Source organism: Ailuropoda melanoleuca, chromosome 18, assembly GCF_002007445.2.
Source record: "Ailuropoda melanoleuca isolate Jingjing chromosome 18, ASM200744v2, whole genome shotgun sequence".
In the NCBI taxonomy this organism is placed as follows: domain Eukaryota; kingdom Metazoa; phylum Chordata; class Mammalia; order Carnivora; family Ursidae; genus Ailuropoda; species Ailuropoda melanoleuca.
Window position 1 is genome coordinate 13,196,888 of NC_048235.1, and position 19,700 is coordinate 13,216,587.

The following is a 19,700-nucleotide window of genomic DNA, read 5'->3' on the forward strand; positions in this document are numbered from 1 at the left end:
TCTGACTCTTGATTTTGGTTCAGGTCATGATCTCAGGGTCTGATTCTTGATTTTGGTTCAGGTCATGATCTCAGGGTTTTGATATTGATGCCCATGTAGGGCTCCATGCACAGCAGGGAGTCTGCTTAGAAATCTCTCCCTCTCCTTTGGCTCCTTACCCCAGCTCGGGTGGGCTCTCTTTCTCGCTCTCAAAAAAAAAAAAAAAAAAAAAGAATAGAAAGGGGAGTCCCTGCATAAAAGAGAGAGTCATTAGGGAAATCCTCAGTTTTTGTTTCCTTCTGACCTGACCTGATTCCATAAAGCATTGAGACTTAGGGGTCTTGGGGAGGGGATGGGTGTATTTTGCTTGTGGGAGGGGTGTGAGTCATTGAGGCCAGAGGGCAGACTATAGCTGACTGTATCACCCAAAGACGACCATAACAGTATTTCCCATCCCACGTACTCTTTTGACAATGTGATCTTATCATTTCCATTAAGAGGTGAAGTCTGTATCTCTTCCCCTTGAATCTGAGTGGACCTTTGTGACTACCTCAGCCAATAGAGTATGACCGAAGTGATACTGTGCAACTTCCAAGGCTCCATCATAAAAGGCAATGCAGTTTGCTCCTGGCTTTTTCTTTGGACATGTGCTTTTGGAGGCCAACTGCCATGCTGTNAAGCCAAGGAGAGAGGCCTCAGAAGAGACCAACCTTGCCAACACCTTGGTCTTAGACTTCTAGCCTCCAGAGCTGTGAGAAAATAGCTTCTGTTGTTCAAGTCACCGGGTCTGTGGCCCTTGGTTGTGGTAGGCCTAGCAAACTAATATCTTAATGATCAGTTTGGGATATGCTGAAATAGCATGAATAATCATTGCAATACTATTATATTAAAATTTATTGTGCACATTTATTCATTTATATGCGTTGGTTACCTAGTAGCCCTGGTTTATAAGCACTAACTTTCCCTAGCTTTGTGTGAGTTCTTTGCACTGGATTCACGCAAATGCTCAAAGGGGTAGGCTTTGCCATTAGAGACAAACTCGGCGCATTCTTGGGCTGTACTCCTAATTCCTAGCCTGGGCCTTTGGGACTGTGGTGGCTTTGTACCACACCGATATAGCTAAGCCGGAACCATGTTTCCCAGAAAATGGAAGCAACCTTTGGAAGGCGGAAGTGACGCGGCAGCCATGATTGTAGCAGAAGGTCCGCGTAAGTGGCAGCTCGCACACAATGCCGTGAGTTTGCTGGCTCACTGCTTCTCCAGCTTTCTCTGAATCCTGGCTAGGTCTGTGAATAACTCCATGACGAGGTGCACCAGCTGTTCTGCAAGTGTGCTTCATCGTCAAAGTCAGGACGGGAGGCGTAAAAGCGCAGTGTGGGACCTACAGGTCCCACCTCCTCGGCGCAGGTTCCAGTCCGTGCCTGCGCTCCTCACAGCTCCACTCCGCGTCCGTGTTCCCCTCCTGAAGCTAGCCCAGCCTGCTGACTTCAGACCCACGTCTTGACAGAGGGACAATAGATTGCACAGACTGCTTAACCAGCTTCCATAATCATGTACATTCTAATCCCTACAATAAACTCCCTGTTTCACTCAAAGTGCTTTTGCTTCTCCATCTAACTTTAATTGATACAGATTTTGGAACCAGAGTGGGGGCTGCTGTAATAGAAACCTAAAACACGTGCAGTGGCTTTGGGACTGGCCTTGAAAAGTCTGTCAGCAAAGACTTAAATAAACATGAGGAAAATATTATTGGAACGTGAAAGAAAGGAGACATTTTTATGGAGTGGCTTAGGGAAGTTTAGCAACATTGACACCCACGGTAACTTGGAAAATAGAAAATGTACCAATGAACATGTGAGCTGGCCCGGGAAATTTCCAGGCACTGTGTTGAAAGTGCCACCTGGCCTCTTCCAGCTGCCTACAATAAAATGAGAGAGTTATAAAGATAAGCTAAAGAACAAACAATTAATTATAAAGGTGACAGGACTTGCTGAGTTTGAAAACAAAATGGCTTCTCGTTCCCAGATGGCAAACAAATCTAAAATTAAGAAATGGCTTCTGGATCTGGTTCCAGTAAAGATGGAGTGAGCAGATTCCATAGTTTCTCTCCCACTGGTTACATCTGAAAACACTAGACAGAACACATAAAACAACTAAGGAGAACTCTGAAAGGTAATAATAGCAGGAGAATTGGGGAGGGAAATCAAAACTCCAAGAAAGGCCAATAAAGTGCTGAGAAGTCTGGGGTGTTTTTCCTTCTCCATCTCTTGGCATAAACTCACAGCAATTTGAAACTCAGAACAGCTTAAGTTGCACAGACAGAAAAGATCCAAGAGAAACCCTCTCTTTCTGATCAAAAGAATAGGGAGGGTGGAGCACCTGGGAGGCTCAGTCCATTGAGGTTCTGACTCTTGATTTTGGTTCAGGTCATGATCTCAGGGTCTGATTCTTGATTTTGGTTCAGGTCATGATCTCAGGGTTTTGATATTGATGCCCATGTAGGGCTCCATGCACAGCAGGGAGTCTGCTTAGAAATCTCTCCCTCTCCTTTGGCTCCTTACCCCAGCTCGGGTGGGCTCTCTTTCTCGCTCTCAAAAAANAAAAAAAAAAAAAAAAAAAAAAAAAAGAATAGAAAGGGGAGTCCCTGCATAAAAGAGAGAGTCATTAGGGAAATCCTCAGTTTTTGTTTCCTTCTGACCTGACCTGATTCCATAAAGCATTGAGACTTAGGGGTCTTGGGGAGGGGATGGGTGTATTTTGCTTGTGGGAGGGGTGTGAGTCATTGAGGCCAGAGGGCAGACTATAGCTGACTGTATCACCCAAAGACGACCATAACAGTATTTCCCATCCCACGTACTCTTTTGACAATGTGATCTTATCATTTCCATTAAGAGGTGAAGTCTGTATCTCTTCCCCTTGAATCTGAGTGGACCTTTGTGACTACCTCAGCCAATAGAGTATGACCGAAGTGATACTGTGCAACTTCCAAGGCTCCATCATAAAAGGCAATGCAGTTTGCTCCTGGCTTTTTCTTTGGACATGTGCTTTTGGAGGCCAACTGCCATGCTGTGCAGAAGCCCACAGCACATGGAGAAGCCATGTGTGAGTGTTTCACGGCAGCGCCAGCTGAAATCCCTGCTGATAGAAAGTGTTAACCTCAAATTCCAGGCCCAGCCACCACCAGACTTCAACCACATGGAGGACCCCAAGCAAGAACCGCCTACCAAAGCCAGATCAACCCCTACAATTGTAAGAGATAATAATAGAAAGTATTTTGTTGTTGTTTTATGCCACTGAAGTTGGGGTGGTTTGTTATACGGCAATAGGTAACTAGAACGGGAACCATGAAAATAGCTGTTCTGGTTTCTTGCTCAACAGCTCTTTGGACTTTCTCCAAGTCTATTCTCCTACCTCCCACTTGGAACACCCAGCCCTGCATATCGATTGCCAAAGCTTCCCACCCTGTCGTTCTCACACTGTGGTTCACACTTCTCATCTTGATCCTCAATGACTGGGAAACCCCGTAGCCCAGACACCGACACTAGGAATTGCCTCTAAGATCCACCCTCAAGCCTCACCCTTCAGATGTGGGACCAGCAGAGCAGGAAGGAGGACCTGTCATGACTTGGGGATAATAAGCCTAGAGAGGTCAGAAGCTTAGTGGCCCCTTGCGAAAGTGAGAGAGAGTAATGAGTATAATTACCGTAATTATCATACTACAGAAATCTAAAGAAATGTCAAAAATACAGAATAAATCCTAAAGAGAAGAAAGAAAAATCAGAAGAAGAGAAAAGAGGAAATAAAAGGGACGTGGCAAGAACATGGGAAAAATAGACACAGGGTTCTGAGAAATAGGGGGGAAGAGATAAGATCAGGAGGTGAGAAATGGAAAATGAGGGCAGAGACCCAGGACAGTGCCTAATGCTGAGAGGTAGCTGAAAAGACGTGCTGAGGCATACAGACATGTGTGGAGCTCCAGAGACACCCAAGGTGTTGTGCAAAAAATGTGCTAACACTTTACTCTATGTCATGAAGAAAAAAACAGCCCTAACTGGACTAATGTATACTGATCTTAACATTCAAGGCAGTTATATATCTAATAATAATGCAAAACTATGAGATTTGGAGATGAGACCTAAAATTTTGAGTGTATTAGAGGAAGAGATCTGATAAGGACGACTCTGCTTTCAACGGTATGTACAACATTGATAGAGAATACTGCAGGATAGAAGTTGGCTTCCCAACCTATGTTAGGATGATAATCATTTAAGGAACAAAGCATGTTCAACCATTAAATAAATCATGCTGCAAGAAGATGCGAGCCATGACAGAGGTCAAGAAAAGCAATAACAAATTAAGCAGTACGATAGAAAGCAACGGTCTCTAGAATGTGGCCCCACTTTACAGCAAGACACCAAACCAAAGAAGCATGTTCTTTCCTACCTATAGCCCTTGAGTGAGAAAAAAAATCATCCTACTAATCTGAGACAGATCCCGAGAGAAGATAACATAATCTGGCTTTACTTCTCATAGCACCCTGGTTTGAGAGGGCACTTGATGGAACATTCCAGCCAGTGTGCTTGAGCAAATGGGGTACGGGTGGGCCAAAATATTGAGTCCCTTATCCCTGGGAGTGGCCACGTGCAAACCCATGCATTTACCCCAACATGCAATATACAAACATTTTGTATCACTGTGATTTTCTATATGTGTCCAGTGAGGTGGAGAAAGTTCGGAGTTGTAGTTGAGTTGATCATTTATTGGCAAGGCCTTCTTGTAGGTAACAAGTCTATGCATAATCTACCCTAATTCTATCCTAGGTAAGGAGAAGGGAAATCCGCTTCAAACTACTTTACTATCCACGTGGAATCTTCCCTCCAATCTAGGCTTTACTCCCAAATTTATGTGGGGAGAAGTAGACTAAGGTAGGGGAAGGGTAATGGAGCAAAGGCCTGTTTGTCACTCATCGGCTAAGTGACCTTGAGCAAATTACAAATATCATCTAATGAAGTCCCTTCACTGTATCCATGAGGAGCCTAAGCTGGGGTTAAACAGTTTGAAATATCGAAGCCATGGCTAGTGGTAACACCAAGACTACAGCCCCTGTTCTCTCCATTGTCAGTATGAGGCTGCCACTGCCCTTGAACCAGACTACTGCCCTGCCTGCCATGAGTAAATTACTCATTTAAACGACACAAGAAAAAAAGCACCATGTCCACTGTCACAAAGGGAAATCAGCAGGGCTGTAGTCCAAGACGACTGGCTGGCCACCAGGCAGGAAGCTCAAAATGGGCAAAGGGCCTTGGCATACACATCACATTTAAAGATCAGGGTTCTGCTTTGCTGATCCAGAAACCCCAGAATTGGTTGCATCATGGGAGGACAGACTCACACCAGCTGTCACCAAAGACCTGAAATATAAACCAGAACACCAATTTATTCCTTTATAAGTGGGTAGGACTTCCCTAGAACTATTTCCTCCATCTTCAACAGCCCCTTCCAGTCATCCAGGTCCCTTAGGGGCTAACCTGAGGAGCGTGAAATCAGAGCACCCCAGGCTCTGTGAGACCTGACAAAAATCCTGCTCACAAAAGGGGATCTGTGACTGCCACTTACTTCTCACCCCCACCCCCGCCCGCTGCTGAATTCAGCTGTCCAGCTCCTCACTTGAAAGGGCTGTCTTTCAGCCATCCCTCTCCTATTAACACTCGTCCTTCCCTACATAGAGCAAACACAAGTGATTCCTATTCCTCCATGGTAATAACACTTAGGATGTCCCATCTCAGATAGGCTTATATAGATGTCCTGCTATAACACATTGATTAGCATGGGGCATCTCTATTTCCTTAGTCAATAATTTACCGACTATCCTTAGCCTGACTTCACTCGCTGTCTTTTGATACTTCCTGGCTTAGCCCCAGAGGTGAACTTTATCTCAAAGCTGTGTCATGCACTGACTACAGAATCTTCTAGAAGCAATGCCTAGTGACTCGTTTGGGTGCCACCCAGAGAATTCTCACTGACCTGATTTGGGGAAATCATGAAGGTTAACACACATTACAGTTGCTCGCTTGGGACTTTTTCCGCCCTGTGGCACATGGGGCTGATTTTGCTGCACTGAAACACCCTTTAGCATAATTTCTCCACTTATTCCCACCTCCCCTCCCTTAGTCCACTTTCCATTTGTTTTCTTCTTTTTGAATCTCTTGGCTACTTTGCTCCCGCATATTTGTACCACGGCGCTTACACACAGCTATTAGCTGCCCTGACAAACTGCCTCACTTCCTTCTGGAGAGCAGCAAAGACGAAATCCTTGCTTCTGGTGCACAGCTCCACTGCCAATTCTCAGCCGGGAGTCTTCTTGGGACCTCGATTTCCTCACCTGCAAAATGGTGACAGTCCCTTTTGTCACCTGTCTTCACAAGATCGCTGTGAAATTCAAATAAGAGCATATAGCTAAAAATACTGCGAAAGGCTTGGCAAGCCACACAAATGTAAGGAAAACATGCAGTCATTTGCAACACAAATAATTAGGCATTCATGTTCATTCATTTAAATGTGGCTTTGTTCCTTTCTTGTATCTAATTAAATCAAGAGAAATGTCAGGTGTAAGATCCTTAGGTACCAGGATTATATTTTTGCAAGGCAGGAGAAATATGCCCTCGAGTGCCTTGGAAATATAATTCATTTGGTTTTCTGTGCTTTAGGATTAAAGCCCTATCTGGAATTCTTAGGGCTCTTTATCTTTTCCAACCATTTTGATGCTAATGGAGGAAAGTTCAGCAGGGATGAATATTCTAAATATGTATTACTTTGTTTCGTGAGTATCTTCATTAATAGTTATGGTTCTTCGCGTGACAGGCTTTTGCAAAAGCAAGAGTAGGCGGATGGCAAGCAAACCCTTGTGCTTGCTTGGAGAAGAAAATTGGGAGACCCAAATAAGTAAATTTAATTAGAGATTTCACATGGAACGATTGCGGGATGCAGGCAGATTTCACCCTGCCTTACTGTAGGAGGGCTTGGTCCCAGCGCCTAGCGTTTCCCAGGCCCTCACTCGTGGGAGCCCCTTTCCCCTGCTGCATGGTGGCTTCCGCAGCTGCTGTCATGTGCACAGATTTCAGCTGAAACACAGAATATTCTCCGGCTCCTGTAATAACCTGCAGCTGTTTGACAACTCTCTGCAAGAGGCTGAATGTCGCGCATTGTCCCTGGAGCTACTTCAAAACCAAAGCAAAGTATTTTCCACTTCCAAGAACCAGTGAAGGGCCACCTATCAGTGGAATTTAAAATATTTCTCCAATTAAGCCCCAGACCTAGAGAGTCAGTTTTGAATGTGAGAAGAAAGAGACAAGGAGTTATTAGAGTTGCTCTAAAAAAAAAAAAGGCTGTTCTTGAGATGACAAAGCTCGATGTTCGAAGCAGCCCTCAGCCCTCTTTCTGAATTAGGAAACACCTGCATGCAGGGGGAGTACAAAGCCCTCATTCCCTCCAGGCAAAACGAGAGGGAAAAGTTTGTGGATTTTTCTGTGCTGTTATCGTGGAATGGTCAACATCTGGAAGTGAATGCCTGACAAACAAGTTGTATGCATCGCGGATGGACAATAACTTGTTGGTTGAATGAAGTAATTAGTGAACACCATAACTTTAGGGAGGATTTCCTTTATAAAGTTTCTTCTGTCCGAGTTCAAGTTTTTCCTTCAAATTCTAAAAATACACGGTTGCAAGGTTGTAACACCACTCTGGGAGGGGCACCCACAGAGGGGGGAAGGGTGTATGCTCCTGGCATGCCAGATTAGTTGAACCAAACCTGACTTGGCAAGCTAGATTAGTGAAACCAATGGGGTGAGAGAGGTCCCAGCAGATATCCTTTATACCCTGTGTCCTTTTCTATCCATGCATTTCCATTTTGGTGGCCATTAGACCCTGGATCATTGCTAGGCTAACATTTGTTTTTCTTTTCAAATTGTTTAGGATTTGACCACACTAGAGTTGGTTACATTCCAAATACTTGCACCAAATACTTTTAACACTAAGTGTAAAACAATGGTATTTAGTTGTGTTCTGGAGGAATATTTGAGTAATGGTTATAGGTTCTAGAATTAGAAATGAAATAATGGGTATGATTGTCATGGTCTTCTATTATCTATTCAAACCCGCTGTCTTGCTTTTGTTTCTGTCATAAACAGAATAGAAACAAAATGTCAAGGTCTTGTTTTTGCCACTAGGTTGTCATATGTATCAATTAAATTTTTCTCCTCCCAGATGAGACCCAGGTGGCAAGTGGCAACTTTTCAGAAAAATATTTACTTTCCCCCAAACCATGATGTCCTTGACGGAGGTGACCTTTGGGGCCTGGGATGCAAGGTTACACAGAGGATTTGGTGCACGTAGATGCTACTGCTGCCTCCTTCTCTCTCTCCTTGTCCCAACCCTGAGGCTCTTATTCAGAAGAAGAGACCCTGGGATTTGTCATACTGTAATGTTCACAGGAAACTAGATATGGGCCTGATAAAGCCAACCTTGCTGGGTTTTCTCATGTGAGGGCTAGCTAGTATCTATCTATGTACCTTTAGTGCCAAGCAGCTTAGACACAGGGGTATGAGAGCCCGCAGAGGTCCCAGAGTTTGACACTGGGGTCCCAAGGGCAAATATCTTAACACAGAGCTGTGACTCAGAGGCATGTGTACTTACTGCATTTGCCCAAGAGCTGAAGGGCCTTTTACAGTAGAGTCAGTCCTTCAACCATAAAGGGAGTGACGATTTGGGATCCTTGTAAGGTATGCTAAAAGGACACAGATAAGAAGGAGGGCAATGAAGCAGAAAAAAAGGAACATTCCTCCACCTACTCCCGTGCTCTATACCTAGCCTCGGAGCCTCAGCAAGATCACCGGTCACAGCATTCTTCAGGGAGCTATGAAATCCAGGAGTCTCTTGCGACAACTCCTGTTTGAAGATGCCCTTGTTTTGCTGAATGGTGGATCCAGCCTGGAACTGCTTGCCTTTTCTTCTCTCTGCATCTCTGATTTGTCTGAGCTTCTTTCTGGTGCAATCACTATGGTACAAATGGAACCTCACCCCGTGGCTATGCCTCTTTTTTCAGCTTCTTTCTATTGCAAACTTTTTCCTCCTAAGACATTTGAGGGCATGGTGTGTAAATGTAACATGTGAATTTTTTGATGTTGGAATTAAGAAAAAGGATGAAGCATGAAGGATGTCCCAGTTTTTAATATGCGCTATCAGCGGACCCTTCAGGGCACCTCTACCAGAAAAAGTGAGACTCTCTGTATTCCAGCCTCTGTGACCTTTGTAGTTCCTGCTTCTGGTCACTCCTGTGAGCTCAGATGGTTGACCAGCCCTCAAAGACTGTCCTTGAGTGAAACTGAGATACTAAGGTATAGTTTTTAAACGTGGACTTTCCTATTCAGGACTTCCCAACTCATTCCTGTCCCACCCCTTTTGGGGGAGTACGGATAGATTCACTTGCTAAAATGGTGAGGCAAGTGCCCACAGCTGGCCAAGCTGAGCTGTTTCTGAAGCTCAGAGCAGCTATGACTCATGCCTCCTACAGTCCGTTAACTTCTCACTCTGACTCCTACAAACCCACTTATTTTCAAATTTGCTCAATAACCATGACATTCAAAGGCAACCCGTTCCATGCACAAGATACTGAGAAAACACACAGTGAGAGCTGAAGGTCCACAGAAGAAATGATGACCACAGAGCGAGGACTTTTTTCTTGGACCGTGGGTAGTAAGAAATAGCTACTAATAAGATACAGCAGCAAGTTTTAGGACATGAGCCATCCTGCTCAATTAAGGGAATGCAGTCATCCTAACTGGTGATTTTCAGGAAGTCACACCAGATTTTAATTGAATTTGCAGGCTCCTGCAGGATTGGGAACAGGATACTTTGGTGCCCAAGGCGGACTGAGCTGGTAACAATGAGCTGAAATGGTTTCCAGCCATAAAGTCGTGATGCTCAAACTTGTTCTCCCTGTGACACTTCCAGGACCTGTGGCCAAAGTCACAAAAGGAACGTTAAAAAAAAAAATCAGAGAAGGTTCCAGTCTTTTCCTGCATAGTTCCAACTGCCAGTGCAATAAAAAATGCAATGAATGCATAAAGCAGAATTGCAGCTGCATTTAAGAGACAATTGGGGGAAGAAATGACAAAAGAAACCATCAATTTGGTGCAAAGTCTCCAAGTAGCAAGTAGCACCAGCTCTTCCCATCCTTCCACGCGACTCCGTGAATTTAAAGGGGTCTTAGCTGCCTACGTGCAGTCCGAGTCCAGGGACTCCAGAAGCCTCCAATACTTTGCAACTGGAAATGTTCAACAGATGCATTCAACAAATATTTGTTGAGTGCCTACCATGTTTCAGCACAGAGACACAAGGGGTTATGATCGCAATAGCTGGTGTATCAGCCCAATAAAATTAACCCCTGGACTATTAGTGGGAACCCCAAAGACGCATATTCAACATGAGCCCAAATTAAAAATGTAACTCGTTTTCTACTTCGTGAATTTTTTCTTTTAATCTCTTTGCTCTGAAAGTGAGATCCACACGGACTACAGCCTTTCACTTTCACTGAGGTCTGGATGCCTATATGCAACTCTCAGCAGAATGCTCACCGAGATGTCTGTCAGAGCGGCTCTGCAGTCTCCTTTAAACCTGAACTCATTGTCTGCCCTCCCCATCTGTAGGTCAGCTGGCGGCCGTCAATTGCCCGAATCCAAACCTGTGCACCCGCCTTACCTCCCTCTACTCCCTCACTTCCAAAATCACTTCAGTTGTCAACATCAGATCACTTTAACGTTTTAAGCACTGCTCAAAAAATATGTGATCTCTTCTGTAGACAGCACACTAGGCATTCATAGATGGGTACTATTATCACTCCCATTTTACAGATGAATGCATAGGGCTACAGAGGATAAATAACTTGTCCAAGTTCATACACTAATAAATGGCAAAGCCAATATTCAAGCTCGGGTTTCTCCAATTACAAAGACCAGGGGTTACAAACCCTGTGCCTCTAGCTTAACAATCACTGTCCTGGTTTAAGTTCTGTATCTCCCTCTGTCCTCTTATTGTCTCTCTGCCTTCACTCTTTTCTTTCCCCTGTTCTTTTTTTTACCTTTATTTTATTTTTTAAAGTCACGTATATAAAGGTATAATATATAAAAAATAAAATTCACCCCTTTTCAGTACAGTTTGATGAGTTTTGACAAATTATACAGTAGTTTCCAGCACCCCAAAAAGCTCTTCTTGACCTTTTACGAGTCAAGCCCTTTCCTGGTTCTGGACCTTGACGATTATTAGTCTGATTTTTCCCTCTATCGTTTTGCCTTTTAAAGAATGTAACGTAAATGATGGTGACTAACATAATAAAAAAATAAATGTAAATAGATAAAAAATATGAAAATAAAATACAGAATTAGCAATATAAAAAAATAAATAATGTAACGTAAATGGAATGACATAGTGTATAACCTTTGGCATCTGGCTAACCTTCACTTACATAAAGCTTTTGACTTCATCCATGTTGCTGTGGGTATGAATAGCTTGGTCCTTTTTATGGTTGAGTATATGGATGCACTGCTGCTGGCTTATCCATTTTCCAGATAAAGGACATTTGAATTGTTTCTAGTTTGGGGCTACTGTGAATAAAGCTTCTAGAAATAGTCACATGTAGGTCTTTGTATGAATATATGTTTTCCTTTCTCTTGGTTAAATAAATATATAGGAATGGGGTTATGGGTCATATAGAAAATGTATGTGTGTGTTTGACTTTTTAAGAATCTCTCAAACTGGTTTTCCAAAGAGGCTATATAACCTTGCATACCAACCAGCAATGAATGAGAGTTCCAGGTACCCTAAATCCTTCTCAGCACTTAGTATTGCCAGGCTTCTAAATTTTAGCCATGTTAGTATGTATATAGTGGTATCTCATTACGGTTTGTATTGCATTTCCCTAATGACTAGTGATGTTGAAAATCTATTTAATGTACTTATATGTTATCCCTTTATCTTCTTTAGTGAAGTATCTACCGTTAACTCATTTCTTTAAATTGGTCTTTTGATTATTGAGAGTTTTATATTTCACATACAAGGTCTTTATTAGATACATGTTTGCAAATACTCTTTCCAAACCTATGGCTTGACTTTTCATTTTCTTCACAGGGTCTTTCAAAGACACTGAATTCTGATTAGTTCTCAATTCTGATTTGTACAATTTCTGGATTTATTTTCTTTTATGATTCTTGCTTTTTCTTTCTTACTAGGAAATCTTTGCCAAAGCAGGGTCACAAAAATTTTCTCCTATGTTTTCTTCTGGATGTTTTATAGTTTTAGCTCTTATATTTAGGCCTCTCATCTATTTTGAGTTAACTTGCATATGATGCAAGGTAAGGGCCAAGGTTTATTTCTTTGCCTATGTATGTCCAATAGTTTGAACACCATTTTTTAAAAGACCACCCTTTCCCCATTAAATTATGTTAGTACCCTTATCAATCAATCAACCATATATGTATAGGTCTATTTCAGGTCTCTTCGCTCTGTTCCATTCATCTATGTCTTATCTTTATGCCAGTACCACATTGTCTTATGTACTCTAACTCATAATGTCTCAGTCAGGTAGTCTAACTTCTCTATTCCTCCTTTTCTAAATCATTTTGGCTATTCTAGGTATTTTGCATCTGATATAAAATCAGCCTGTTGATTTTGACAAAAAGCCTGCTGGAATTTTTATTGGGATTGTATTGTATCTATTGATGAATTTGGACAGAATTTGTATCTTAACAATATTGAGTTTTCTAACCCATGAACATTATTTAAGCCTTCTCTAATCTGAGCAATATTTTGTAATTTTCTGTGTATGTCTTACTTTTTTCTTAAATTTACTCCCAAGTATTTCCTTTTTAAAAGGTATGGGAAATGATTTCTCTATTTAAATATCCAATTGTTTATAACCTTGCCATCTGTGACCTTGATAAACTCACTTATTTATTCTAGAAGGTTTTGTAGATTATTTGGGATTTTCTATGCAAGTGATCCTATAAACTGTGAACAAAGACATTATTTCTTCTCCCTTTCAAACTGATATGCACTTACTATCATTTTCTTTCCTTATAGGTCCTGGGCAGGACCTATAATAATATTGAGCAGAAGTGGTGAGAACTGACATCCTTGCTTTGTCCTCATTTTGGAGAGTAAAGCACTGAGACTTTGACCCTTAAGTATAATGTTAAATTTAGTGTCCCTTATCAGATGAAGGAGGTTATAATCTATTCCTTGTTTCCTGAGAATTTTTTTTATTTTATTATAAATTGATGCTAAATGTTGTAAACCATCTTCTCTGCTTCTATTCATATTATCATATGGCTTATCTTTTACCATCTGTTGGTAGAATGAATTACATGGATTGATTTTCAACCATTTAAATAAGGATCCTTGCAGGGGTGCCTGGAAGAGCACAACTCTCGATCTCAGGAGTCATGGGTTCAAGCCCCAAGTTGGGTGTATGGATTACTTAAAAATAAATAAATAAACTTAAAGAGCCTTGCATTCCTCAGGTAAACCCTCTTTAGTCATGATATATTATTCCTTTTAAATATTGCTGGATTCTATTTCCTAATATTTTGTTAAGGATGTTTGCATCTGTGTTGATGAAAAATATTAATCTCTAGGTTTTTTTTTTTACATCTTTTTCCTATTTTGGTATGAGTGCAATGTTGTCCCATTTTCTGGAAGAATTTATGAAGAATTGATACTATTCCTTTTTTAAACATTTGGTAAAATTCATCGCTGAAGTCATCTGGTCTGGAATTTTACTGTGAAAAAGTTTTAACTGTAAGTCCAATTCCTTAAAAGAAGGCTGTTCAGGTTGTTTTTTTTCTTAAGTGAACTTTAATAGTTTGTGGAGGTTTGTTTTTTTCCGATAAATTGGTCCATTATATCTAACTATCAAAGTTATTGGCATAAAGTTGACCACATTACTTCTTTTAAAAAAAATCTTTTTCATATCTGTAGGATTTGTAGTGATGCCCCTTTTTCATTCCTAATATTGGTCATTTGTATGTTTGTTGTTGTTCTTCTTTATCAGTTTGGCTAGAGGTTATCAATTTTATTGATCTTTTCAAAGAAACAGTTTTTTTGTCTTATTTATTTCCTCTATTTGCCCCCCTGTTTTCCAGTACATTGATTTCTGCTCTTATTTTTATTATTTCTTTTCTTCTGCTTGCTTTGGATTTGACTTGTTCTTGCTTTATAGGCTTTATCTTAAGGTGCAAAATTAGGTTAATAATTCGAGAACTTTCTTTCCAATATAAGCTTTTAATGCCATAAGTTTCTCTGTAAGCTCTGCTTTAATTGTATCATAGAAATTATATATATATATACATATATATATAGCATATCAATCATTCATATTATAATTGTTATAATTTTAATTGATTGATTAAATTATAATATTTCCTCATCTTTGTGCTTCCTTCTTTAACATAAGTGATTTAGACAGGGTTGATTAATATTCAAATATTTAAAGTTTTTCCAGATATCTTTGTTATTGATTTAGACTTTAATTTTATGTGATAAGAAAGCTTACCATGTATGGATTTCTGCATTGCATACTTTTCTCCTCAAAACTACACTCTAAATGAAGACTCTCTCTCTACATTGTCATGGAGTGATTCCCAGAAAACAATGTGAAAAAAGCAAGGTAGAAATTCAATTTATATATGCTTTTAAATGGAAGGGTAAACCACAAAACTAATAAACAAAATGACTCCCTATAGAGTGAATTGAGGGAACCACTTAGAAGTGAAAGGTAGAAATTAGATTCTTCAAATATACTTTGTTTTGTAGATTTTACTTTAGAAGCATGATTATAAAACAAGATTAAATTGGAGTAAGAGGGAAAAAAGAAAACTCTTAACATAAAAAACAATATGTTCACAAAATCATACAAATAAAATGGTTTTTCCACAATGCTTGTATTTGCTTATAAAAATAAACAAATGCTCCATTTAAACCTTCTTAAAAGAAGTACTGTGGCTTAACTTGACCAACTAGTTTTTGTCTGGGAGCCAGAGTAGAAAGAGGGAAATATAAACCCTAAGTCTTAAAGAAGAAATTTTGTAATGAGAAATAACCATGTGCTCATCCGTCTCCTGAGAAAACATTTTAAATTTCTGTTTTTTATAAAGAAAGTAAATCTAACTATACATTCTTCTACTAAAAAGCCTCACGGACTCCCCACTGCTTACCTGAACAAGTGTGATACACATACCCTGGGTAGTATCTGAGATGATTTTAAGTCATCCGTGGATAAATATTTTCTAAATTTTTAACTGCAATGTACTTCTTGTAAACTGTATTAGAAAAATAAAACTATCATAACAAAACTGTGATTTCAGGGACATTACACTAAGCAAGATCAAGTAAAAAGTGAGCTGAGGTTAATATCAAACAAATAATATTACAGTGACAACACGGATATGGCAAAACGTTTGAAAAGCCTGGGGAAAAAGAGATGTTTTGGGAAGCGGGGCCAACAAGATGAAGTTCAGGTTTTTCCACGTGGCACACAAGGTGCTTATCTCTCCAACTTCATTTCTGGCCATTTCTTGCCCAGCACTTTATGCCTCAGTAACAAACACTGAGTACCAGTGGTTTTCCACTCGCCAAACTGTGTCTTGCCTTCCTATGCCTATCCTTTTCTTCTCACCTGTCCTCTCAACTCCAAATGATCCCTTTAAACAACTTTCAGGCAGACAGTACATCTGTACTGCTTTTGTAACTGCACCTACCCACCGTCTACGGGAATGATGTCTTTGTATGCTTTTAACCCACGGGATTATGAGCTCCTGAGGGCAAGGATTGTTTTATTCATCCTTGTATCTCCAGTGCTAGCACAGTGATTATTAACTCAAAATTGTCTTGCATAAAACCTAGAGTCAGCATGGAATATGCTTAGTCATAAAATGGTAGAGCTTTTATTGAATCTCTCCTATGTGCGAGGCAGGGTAGCAGACAATTGGGATCAAAGAATAAAAATAAATCCCTTCAGGTAGCTTATAATGATCTCATTTAATCCTCAGAATGCTTTTATGAGTCAGGAATTATTCTCTATCTTACAGATGAGAAATTTGAGGCTCAGAGTAGTAGCAGATTAGCATAATGCTTAGAAGAAAAGATTCTGCCTTTAAAAAGCCGGGGCACCTGGGTGGCTCAGTCTGTTAAGTGTCCCGACTCTTGGTTTCGGCTCAGGTCATGATCTCAGGGTTCTGATATCAAGCTCTGCGTAGTCGGGCTCTCTGCTCAGCAGGGAGTCTGCTTGTCTCCTCCTCTCTCTGCCCCTCCCACCACCCACACGCTCTCTCTCTCTAAAATAAATAAATAAATCTTTAAAAAAAATGAGCCTATATTCAAATCCACTTAACAGCTCTGAGTGGTTACTCTACCTCTCTAAATCTGGGTTTCCTGTTCTGAAAAATGGAATGATAATAACAATACCTACCTCTGCAGGTTGTTGTGAGGGTTAAATAAGATAAGGCAACTTGTGTTGATAAGGCAACTTGAACAGTGCATGTATACATATATTAAGCTATGTCTATATATCACATATATATACGTATATATCACATTAATTAAACATAATAATATAGAAAAGACTGCTGTGTTGCTTCATGGTCTGCACAACAATAGAAGATGTCAATAAATTATACCCACAAATAATTTAAAAGCAACTCAAATCTTTATATCATCCCTTGAAAACGCCAAGGAGGATTTCATCCGGAACACACGATGAAATGTCTGTAATATTCTTCTCATCTAGCATGAATCTGCCTAAAGCCCTACTGATCGAAGCCCGCAACTACCTCCCATCTTTGTCTGCCTATGTCTCAACCTCTCCCCACCCCAAAAGAAAACCAAACAAAACTCTCTCTTCAAACACAGCCTGTGCTGGCTTTTTTTTTTTCTTTTTTTCTTTTTGCCTCTCCCATTTCCCCTGCCAAATTCATTCTTTCCCCAAGTAACTTTCTGCCCTTTCCACTGTAAATCAACTTGGCTGTGAACCTACAACCACTCTAAAAAATAAAGTCTCTATTTTTACAAGTCTTCAGAGCTTTCTTGGTTTATATGCTGCGTCACAGTTTTTTGGTGTCGTCTGCACAACACTGACTGAGTTATTCAGTAGAGGAATAAAATAACAGCATTTTCTGGACATTTCTCATATGACAAGCACTGTTCTGAGTATTTTATGTATATTATCTCATTTAGTCTGGACCCTCCCCGCCCCTTACTCTTACCCCGATCTGTCAGGTGGGGCCCAATTACCAAGATGGCGAAGATGGGCTTATCCTCATTGGGTGGGAGAGGAGACCCTATAGATACATTACCTTTCTTTCCATGTCTCATGTTCACCTCCCCAAACTGCATGCTTAGTAATGGAGGAGGTAGCATTTCTCTACCACTGCAAAGCCCACGATCTTTGCAAACTCCGTGAGAATAAGACATTAGATTATTAAAAGCAGCGCTGTCTCAAACAATAGTAATGGAGTAAAGACCAGTGGCTGCCAGAGATTAGTGTGATTACAAAGACATAGCACAGGAAATTTCGTGTGGTAGTACAATCATTCAGTATCCTGATTGTGATGGTGGCTACCTAAATTTATACATGTTAAAGTTCACAGAATGTATTCCCCCAAAAAGTCCATTTTTCTCGGATGATTTAGAAGAAGAGGAAGAAGAAGAAAAAGGAGGAGAAGGAGGAGGAGGAAAGAGGAGGAGGAAGGGGGGGAGGAAAGGGAGGAGACAGAGGAGGGGGAAGGGGAAAAGAAGAAAAATTGTTTTAACCCTTACAAAATTTCTCCCATCCGATATGGATAAAAACTGAAGTTGACCCAAAAATCAGAAATTAAAAAGTCTAAGCTGTCTTTCCTCTCTAGGAAAACCGTACCCAGGGTCACATCGTGACTAAGCAAAGGCTCCTTTTTCCCTTCCAACTCCCTTTCTGAGCATCTGCCCTCCTTGCCTGATCCTCTCTTGCAACCCTGCAAGCAGGGCGCCCATGGGCTCATGCTGCCCTCCTCCCAAGTGCACAGGATCTGCTATGGGTAACATCCAGGCCCACTGCTCTGGGATTCCTGCACTGGGGAGCTTGTGCGTTCTACAGCTATAACCCTCATCTATTTATCGAAAGTCATTTCCTTGACATGAGGTTCTGCTCTCGGCTGGTTGCCATAGCAGGAAGGATCTACTAAACCCATGCTTGACAAACAGAGGTGTTAATAATCAAGAATGATTGAACGGGATAGAAATATTAGTCCGGAGTAGACAGACAATGGGGAGATGTGGGGCAGGGAAGCTTTCACAATATCATTCCACTCATTCCTTGCAGGTCCTGCCCATTCTGGCCTCAAAATATAAACAAGCCACCACAGAAAGGTATTATTCCTTTTCTTAAAAGTCTTCAGAATAGTGGGGGATGCTGTCGGGAGGGGGAGGGGCGGAAGTATATGGGAACTCTGCACCTTCTGCTCAATGTTGCTATGAACATGAAAATGCTCTAAAAACTGGAGTCGATAAAAAAGAACTCTTCTCAGTATACATGCTGCATCGAAATTCTTCAGCTAGCCTGGGCAAAACAGACTTTATTATTCAGTAGGATAATAATAAAATAACAACAGCTAGAATTTTCTGAGCAGTTATCATATGAACAGATATCATATCATATATCCTCTAAGTGTTTCCCATATATTTTCTCATTTAATTCTCTAACAATCCTAAGAGGTAGGTACTATTACTGTCCCAATTTTACAGGTGAGGGAATTGAGGAAAGAGGTTAGGGCCCCGTGATGTGACAGACATGGAGATATGCCACCCAGAGGCCTGGTCCTGTGGCTCACCTGTGGTGGGGCTGGAGCAGAGCAGTCAGCCTCCTGCCAGGTGCTCCCCCCAGGGCTGGTCACAGATGCAGAGCACGCCTGGTCTGCAGTCCTGCCCTTCCTGGTGACACACATCAGGTTCCATACAAGGTCGGTGTATAAAGGTCAGGCCATTGCAGCTCAGTGAAGGACACTGACTGCCTGGAGCTCCCCACAGGGTTGATTGAAGCTGTCTCAGACCTGCGTGTCATTCCTACCCCTTCTGCCCAGCCCTGCTTCTGCCCTGCTTTCGTAAGTGCTGAGCCTCAATACATATCCTGTACCCCAAACTCTGTCTCAGCGTGGGCTTCTGCAGGACCCAACTTCTATAGCACTGGCCAGGGGGTCACACGGCAGCTGAGTGGTGACGCCATGAGTCAAACCCGGGCAGTCTGACACTCAAGCACCGTGATGCGCTGCTTCCAAATATAAAAACAAACATAGAACATTTGAAAGCAATGGTTGAAACTGTTAAGAAGAATGGTAATTCTTTATAGCAGCTTTATTGAGATATAATTCACACAACGTACAATTCACCTTTTTCAAGTGTACGTACTATTCAGTGTTTTTAGTATAGTCACAAACCTGTGCAACCATCACCACCATGTAATTCCAGAACATTTCATCACCCCAAGAAGAAACCCTGTATGCATGAGCAATCACTCCCTATCTGTCTTTAATTTGGTCCCCCTAAACCATGATTCATGTAGTTAATCTGTTCTTGTGGGGTAGGATATCTATTTACTATCACCAAAGGTACAAACTTTCTTAATTTGACTCTCTTTTAAAGTGTCA

The 19,700-nt window shown here is 41.2% G+C and overlaps 1 protein-coding gene across 1 annotated transcript in view; it reads right to left on the minus strand.

Moving 5' to 3' along the window:
* The window catches only part of LOC117797109, a 51,630-nt gene that overhangs the window by 6,182 nt on the left and 25,748 nt on the right, over window positions 1–19,700 (minus strand). Inside the window, exons 4-6 of the mRNA XM_034647766.1 lie at window positions 18,888–18,987; window positions 6,262–6,361; window positions 1,824–1,897 (exon numbers count right to left, since the gene is read on the minus strand). Of these exons, the coding sequence (XP_034503657.1) occupies window positions 1,824–1,897; window positions 6,262–6,361; window positions 18,888–18,987 (274 nt within the window). The remainder of the gene's footprint in view (window positions 1–1,823; window positions 1,898–6,261; window positions 6,362–18,887; window positions 18,988–19,700) is intronic.